The sequence below is a fragment of the Poromitra crassiceps genome (assembly GCF_964638095.1).
Source record: "Poromitra crassiceps genome assembly, chromosome: 2".
In the NCBI taxonomy this organism is placed as follows: domain Eukaryota; kingdom Metazoa; phylum Chordata; class Actinopteri; order Beryciformes; family Melamphaidae; genus Poromitra; species Poromitra crassiceps.
The window spans coordinates 54,122,605-54,130,651 of record NC_139624.1 but is presented as its reverse complement, the minus strand read 5'-3'; the positions used below and the strand labels follow the sequence as shown (position 1 = coordinate 54,130,651).

The 8,047-nt window shown below is 46.0% G+C and overlaps 1 protein-coding gene across 2 annotated transcripts in view; it reads left to right on the top strand.

Annotated features, from left to right (window-relative positions):
* Positions 1-8,047, top strand: part of anks1b (ankyrin repeat and sterile alpha motif domain containing 1B) — a gene marked incomplete at its 5' end in the record, with an annotated part of 585,526 nt that overhangs the window by 212,446 nt on the left and 365,033 nt on the right. For both annotated transcript variants that reach the window (XM_083655335.1, XM_083655334.1), the window contains 2 exons: positions 903-1,055; positions 2,266-2,409. In XM_083655335.1, the coding sequence (XP_083511461.1) occupies positions 903-1,055; positions 2,266-2,409 (297 nt within the window). The remainder of the gene's footprint in view (positions 1-902; positions 1,056-2,265; positions 2,410-8,047) is intronic.

Sequence of the window (8,047 nt, the reverse complement as noted above, 5' to 3'; positions counted from 1 at the left end):
TTCAATTCACTCAAATGTATTTACACAGGGCAGGGCATGTAGGGTCTAAGAACTTAATTAAATCAATCAGCAATTGATGCTAAACATGATAACAGATACATTAACCCAAACCAGTTCCAGAGATGATAAAAGATGCAATGGCCACATAAAAAGAAGAAGAAGAAGAAGTAGAAGAAGAAAAAATAATTATGTTTTGCCAGTAAGAGTCAAAAAGGTGGCAAGCAGTTCATTAGTAACATATTTGTCAAAAATGGATTTTCAGGATACTTCTGGATGTGGAAAAAATTTAATTAGGCATTTACTGTCAGTAAATATTAAAAGAGGAAGTGATGTGTGGCAATCTAGAGAGCAGTTATTTTGAGTCTGGAGCAGGGATTAAACACAGTTCACCCACCTTTTGATGCTGATATAAATGTGTGGGATATACATTAAATAAAGTATATACAGTACTGCATTATGATAAGTACTACTTTATTATAAGTACTACCCAAGTGGTGAAATCAGGTCTTTTTAAGAGGATAAAACCTGGCTGTGAATACTTAAGCAGATTGGCCAGCTGAAGGGAACCTGACGTGATTTTTGATCAATGAGAGAGAGAAAAGTGTGTGAACAAGAAGGCCCACAGGGCTTTTAGCAGAACCTGCAGGTTGCTTCCATTACACAGACGGGAAGCAGTAGATTTCCCCTGACAGCTGTCACAGACCTGGACGGCTCTGGAATGTGTGGCTGCCGTCAGATATATTGACCCAGGCGTGTGTGTGTGGTATAACATCTGTAGAGAATCCCACTTTGTGCCTGTTTCCATACAAATGCTCACCTATTTTCCTTTCTCCACTTCCACTTCTTCTGCGTCCCTCTGTCCTCCCTTTCCTTTCTCTACCCCTCGTGCCATGCCTCCACAGAACCATGAGAGGGAGACGGCCCTGCACTGTGCGGCTCAATACGGTCACTCGGAGGTGGTGTCCGTGCTGCTGCAGGAGCTGACCGACACCACCATGAGGAACAGCCGGCAGGAGACGCCTCTGGACCTGGCCGCAATGTACGGGCGCCTGCAGGTTAGTGGGAGCAATTCCAAAACGCAATCAATATAAACATAAAAACATAAAAATAATAATCCAGAACTGAAATATCTCAGCTTTCAAAATGCCAATGCCTCAAACCATTTTCTGTGGCTTTCCTCCTGTCATTCTTTTTGTCGACTAAGGGTTCAATTTACTTAGACCTTTTGAAAATAATCATAACTTGTGGAGGAACACCGACACAATAACATTGTCTCCACGATGGTAGTCAGTAATTACAGTCAAGCCATACAGCTTTTTCTGAGTGTGAATGAATAATTTATGAAAGCAGCACTCTCTCTCTCTCTCTCTCTCTCTCTCTCTCTCTCTCTCTCTCTCTCGCATCTCCCTCTCTCTCTCTCTCTCTCCCTATGGTGGGACCTGCTGCTGTGTGGGGAGATAGCTAACACGGGGCAAAAGTTTAATATACACACACACACACACACAGACATACACTCACACACACACACACACACACACACACACACACACACACACACACACACGTCACACACACACACACACACACACACACACAGACACGCACACACACACACACATTAAAGGAATACACCAAGTTCTTGAGGGTTTGGCCCATTGTTCAACTTAGCCGTTAGTGATGAGAACATGAACAGCACCAACATGAAGTGAGAGATGCACCACTTAGCAGACATGGGACCAAGTCACTTCGGTCCAAGTCTCAAGTAAGTCCCAAGTCATTTGGTCCAAGTCTTAAGCAAGTCCCAAGTCATTTTGTTTTGGGCAAGTCAAGTCAAGTCAAGTCACAGGTTTTGTCAAGTCAAGTCAAGACAAGTCCTTAGTTAAGGCAAGTCAAGTCCCAAGTCAAGTCACTTTTTCCCCCACACCCATTCGCCCAAGATACTGCATAAAGATACTTTATAAAGAAAAAAGACATGGTATTAATACTTGTCTAATAGTGATATTATTGGTCAATTTACAGTATCTAACCTGTTCAAAAATGAATTAAATTGTATTATAATAATTGATATTCAGTGAAATAAATGGTAATCAAACAAAAGTCAAATAACTTTGACTTTTGAAATAACACGAGGAGTGCGCCTAGTGCGTCGTTACCGTAGAGAATGAATTGCAGAAAGGAGCTGGCAGCTGTTTTTTCAGTAACGGCTATGTTGACTAATGGGCCAATCTCCCCAAAACTGAGGTTTGCCTGTCTCTCTGTGGCCAGGTGGTACGCATGCTGGTGAGCACCCACCCCAACCTGATGAGCAGCCACACCCGCCGACACACTCCCCTTCACCTGGCTGCACGCAACGGACACCACAGCACCGTCCAGACCCTGCTGGATGCCGGCATGGACGTCAACTGTGGGGTGAGCAAAACAACATGTTCAACTTTCTGCTCTCAAACCCCACCGGCGACCAAAGGATTGCACCAACATCGTCCGCTTTCTGGCCGGCTTCCAATAAGACAGAAATATAAAAGTCCCATTTTCATACTGATATATCTTCTCTGCTTTGGTCCTTATTTGCCAATCAGAATTGACCCATGCTCTACACTTAGCAGCCAATTTCAATTGGTTTGACTTTGTAGAGCACTGATGTACATGTATACAGTATTGCCTGACTTATTGTGAAGCAGGGATTTATTTATTTATTGCTACACATACCACCTGCAGTGAGATTAAAATCATCATTTGTAAAGTTAGTGGCATCAAAAAATCAATCTTTAAAGGATGGTTTTACCGATAATCAACCCACTTTGTATATAACCTCGGTAATAAGCACATGGGCAGTGTTTACCTTCTCTCTCTGTTTACCTCACGAAGAAAAATCCTCCTGCAGAAACTCCGCCCCTGCCAGCTGCAAGTCATTAAGGCTCGTTAAGGCTCTCCATGCCATTCTCCTTGGATGTGCGCATACTTAAAAATAAAAATAAACAATAACAGCCCCCCTCGGAGCAGATCATTCCGCATCTCAAGCAGAACTTCCTCAGCTCCGTTGTGATACCTTGTGACGTAAAACGCATCACCACAGAGCGCTTTGCCAGAGGAGGAAATGGGAGATCTCCGTGAGGAAAACAGAGAGAGATGGTAAACACTGCCCATGTACTTATATTACCGAGATTATTAATGATACAAAGGGGGTCGTTTATCGGTCCTTTAAATGATATGGCGTGGGAATACAGGTGATACAGATACAAGGCAAAGAAACCTGTCTGTGTGGCTTGTAGGTGCAGGGACATTATTTTAAAGATAATCAGATGGGACTTGACTTTGACATTTGTAGTGTTTTATCTGATGCTGCTGTGAATGGAGGAGATGACTGGAGCAGAATCTTTTTGTCCTTTTTGGTCTGAGTAAATCTCCATGACCCTGAAGCTCTCTCCTCCTCTCCGTCTCCTCTCCTCCTCCTCTCTCCTCCTCTTTACATCTCCTCTCTCCTCCTCTTTAACATCTCCTCTCACCTCTCTCTTACATCTCCTCTCTCCTCCTCCTCCTCTCCTCCTCTCTCCTCCTCTTTACATCTCCTCTCTCCTCCTCCTCCTCTCCTCCTCTCCTCCTCTCTCCTCCTCTCCGTCTCCTCTCTCCTCATCTTCCCTCTCCTCTCCTCCTCCTCTCTCCTCCTCTCTGCATCTCCTCTCTCCTCCTCTCTCCTCCTCTCTCGTCCTCTCCCTCTCCTATCTCCTCCTCTCTCCTCCTCTCCGTCTCCTCTCTCCTCCTCTCCCTCTCCTCTCTCCTCCTCTCTCCTCCTCTCTACATCTCCTCTCTCCTCCTCTCTCCTCCTCTCTACATCTCCTCTCCTCCTCCTCTCTCCTCCTCTCTACATCTCCTCTCTCCTCCTCTCTCGTCCTCTCCCTCTCCTATCTCCTCCTCTCCTCCTCCTCTCTCCTCCTCTCCGTCTCCTCTCTCCTCCTCTCCTCCTCCTCTCTCCTCTCTCCTCTCTCCTCTCTCCTCTTCTCTCCTCCTCTCCGTCTCCTCTCTCTTCCTCTCTCCTCCTCTCCCTCTCCTCTCTCCTCCTCTCTCCTCCTCTCTCCTCCTCTCCCTCTCCTCTCTCCTCTCTCCTCCTCTCCGTCTCCTCTCTCCTCCTCTCCCTCTACTCTCTCCTCTCTCTCCTCCTCTCTCCTCCTCTCCCTCTCCTCTCTCCTCTCTCCTCCTCTCTCCTCCTCCCCCTCTCCTCTCTCCTCCTCTCCCTCTCCTCTCTCCTCTCTCTCCTCCTCCTCTCCTCCTCCTCTCTCCTCCTCCTCTCCTCCTCCTCTCTCCTCCTCTCCGTTTCCTCTCCTCCTCTCTCCTCCTCTCTACATCTCCTCTCCTCCTCTCTCCTCCTCTCTACATCTCCTCTCTCCTCCTCTCTCCTCCTCTCTACTCCTCTCTCCTCCTCTCTACATCTCCTCTCCTCCTCCTCTCTCCTCCTCTCTACTCCTCTCTCCTCCTCTCTACTCCTCTCTCCTCCTCTCTCCTCCTCTCTACTCCTCTCTCCTCCTCTCTACATCTCCTCTCCTCCTCCTCTCTCCTCCTCTCTACTCCTCTCTCCTCCTCTCTACTCCTCTCTCCTCCTCTCTACTCCTCTCTCCTCCTCTCTACATCTCCTCTCTCCTCCTCTACATCTCCTCTCCTCCTCCTCTCTCCTCCTCTCTACTCCTCTCTCCTCCTCTCTACTCCTCTCTCCTCCTCTCTACATCTCCTCTCTCCTCCTCTCTCCTCCTCTCTACTCCTCTCTCCTCCTCTCTACATCTCCTCTCCTCCTCCTCTCTCCTCCTCTCTACTCCTCTCTCCTCCTCTCTACTCCTCTCTACATCTCCTCTCTCCTCCTCTCTACTCCTCTCTACATCTCCTCTCCTCCTCCTCTCCTCCTCCTCTCTCCTCCTCTCTACATCTCCTCTCTACTCCTCTCTCCTCCTCTCTACTCCTCTCTCCTCTCTCTACTCCTCTCTCCTCCTCTCTACTCCTCTCTACATCTCCTCTCCTCCTCCTCTCTACTCCTCTCTACATCTCCTCTCCTCCTCCTCTCCTCCTCCTCTCTCCTCCTCTCTACATCTCCTCTCTCCTCCTCTCCGTCTCCTCTCCTCCTCTCTCCTCCTCTCTTCTCCTCTCCGTCTTATTCTACCCATTTTGCTCTAATGTAATCTTTGAAAATTGAACTGGTGGTGTGGTTCAGTTTGTGTTTCATTCTACTGCCCTGCAACTAATTATACATTTGTTTGTGTTGTAAAGAATAGCCATGCTTATCTGTATTCTGAATGCATTTTTAGTCTTTGTGGGGTTTGACATTGACAACATTTTAACTGGTTTAACCGCTACATAAATAAATGGCCATGTGGTCATTTTATATAAACTATAAATTGAATTTACAGAAAATATGCTATATCGTGATGTATATCGTTATCGGGATATGAAATGATCTATATCGGGATATGAGATTTTATCGCCCGCCCTGCAGCTCACCGAGCTGGCCCTCGCACCTGCAGCTCGGCTGCTGCGTCCAATGTGCTCCCTCCTCTCTCCCCCCTGCGTCTTTCTCCCTCTCTCCTCCAGTCTCTCCTCCCTCTCCTCTCCTCTCCCTCAGTCTCTCTTCCCTCTCGCCCTCAGTCTCTCTCGTGTGTGTGTGTGTGTTGTGTGTGTTGGTGTGTGTGGTGTGTGTGTGTGTGTGTGTGTGTGTCACTGATGACATAATCAGTGATGTCACAATTATGTCACAATGCCTATGTATTAAAAATAGAGGAGGCACGCACATCCAGCACAGTTAGGGTGGGTGCTGGATCAAAGAGTTACTTACAAGAGAAATAATGGATCCGCACACCACTGGAGCTCCCCGTGTAGTTTTTTTTTATTTTCTTTTATTAAATATTGCGTGACGTTTCGAGCCAGTCGGCTCTTCTTCAGACGCTTTCCAATGCCTATGTATGACATCACTGATGACATCATCACTGATGACATCTTCACTGATCTTTTTTTTACATCATCACTGATGACATCATCAGTGAAAACTGATTCAACTTAGTCACAAAACATGACATTTTATGTATTTTATTTCAAACAACTGTAAGATTCATCCTACTTAAACAGGCTTAGATGATATCGACCTGTCATATTACCAGAAATGTCATTTCGATATGAATCTTTTTTCTGTATCGGTTTAGAGGTATCGGCCGTTACATGCCAATATCATCGTGCATCTCTGTGTGTGTGTGTGTGTGTGTTTCCCAGAAAGCATGTGTGAAGACTGAGCATGCCTCACCTGGTGTGGTGGTGGAAATACATGAATAATTGATTGGAGAGAGAAGACTGAGAGGAGGACAGGGTGTTCCAGAGAGAGGTCCTGGGAGTTCACCGTCTAGTCTCCTCCTCTATTCTCCTCTTTCCTCCTCCTCCTCTCCTCTCTTGTCTCCTTCTCTCTCCTCTCTCCTACTCCTCTTCTCTCTCCTACTCCTCTCCTCTCTCCTACTCCTCTCGTCCTCCTCTCTCCTACTCCCCTCCTCCTCTCTCCTACTCCTCTCTCCTCTCCTCCTCTCTCCTCCTCTGACATGAATAATTGATTGGGAGACAAGACTGAGAGGAGGACAGGGTGTTCCAGAGAGAGGTCCTGTGAGTTCACCGTCTAGTCTCCTCCTCTCCTCTCCTCTCACCCCTCCCCTCCTCTCTCCTCTTCTGCACTCCTCTCTCCTATCTCCTCTCTCCTTCTTTCTCCTCTTCTGCACTCCTCTCTCCTATCTCCTCTCTCCTCTCTGCTCTCTGCTCTCTCCACTCCCCCCCCCCCCCCACACACACACACACACACACGATCAGTTTGGACCATACAGAGATCCAGGGCTGCAGCCACGTAGGCGGAGTTGTCATATCTTTGTTGCTGCACAGTTGCTGTCATGCCACAGGGGCCGCTATTTGTTCCATTTTGTCTTATTGTGTAGTCTGAGTTGTCTGTTGGATTTAAAAATGTAGCTTTGTCCCGAGCCAGAAGCCATTTGTTTCTCTGTAAAGCCTTGTCACAATGTAGCCTGGCTGCACTGCTTTGTTCACAGCTGTTTTCTTCCTCTTGTGACTGTGACTTATTATTTGCTCTCGTCGCACTTGGCTAAGTAAAGATGTAGAGCTTAACAGCCCTATACTGTACATGTATACTAATCACACTATTTAACTTGTGTCCTTAACTTGTGTCCTTTCTGAAACATTAATAGCTATCAATATAATCCTTATTTATTTCAAATTGTTTTTATTCGTTTTTAAACAATACAAACAAGAAAAAGCAAACCCCATAGAAGACAGACAATACAAAATAAGTGCAAGGTTGCATGATGTCATACGTGTATACAATGTCCTGAGTATTTGTGATGCAATGACAACCAAGTGTAAAAAACAAAACAAACAAAAACAAACAAACAAACAAAAAAAAAAAAAAAAAAAATAATAATAATAGAGACAAGGAAAGAACAAGAGGGAGGTGGGAAGAGGGTAGGGTAGAGCTGTTGGGGGCTACTAATCTAAAGTTCTTGCGTCAAATTCCTTAGAATAATTTAAGAAGGGGTGCCAAGTCATTTCAAACTTTTCCAGAGAACCCTGGACTGTACACCTGACTTTTTCTAGCTTAAGAAATGACATTACCTCACGAATCCATTACCTCACGAATCCAGCGTGAGTGTGATGGAGGTGTGGGCGATTTCCAGCTAAAAAGAATAAGCCGGCGAGCTAGTAATGTTGAAAAGGCCATTAGATCTGATTGATGTCTGGATATCCCACTGTTGCTAGGGGCAACCCCAAATATTGCAGTAATTGGATCTGGGTCAATCTGTTTTTGACATATATATGAGAATGTATTAAAAATGTCTGACCAGAATGTGTACAATTTTGGGCAAGTCCAAAACGTGTGGCCCAGAGTACCCGGAAACTGATGGCATCTGATGCAATTTGGGTCTGAGCCAGGATATATCCGGGCCAGTTTGGCTTTACAAAGGTGTAAGCGGTGTAGTATCTTAAACTGTAACACCCCATGTCTGATACAGACAGAAGATTTATG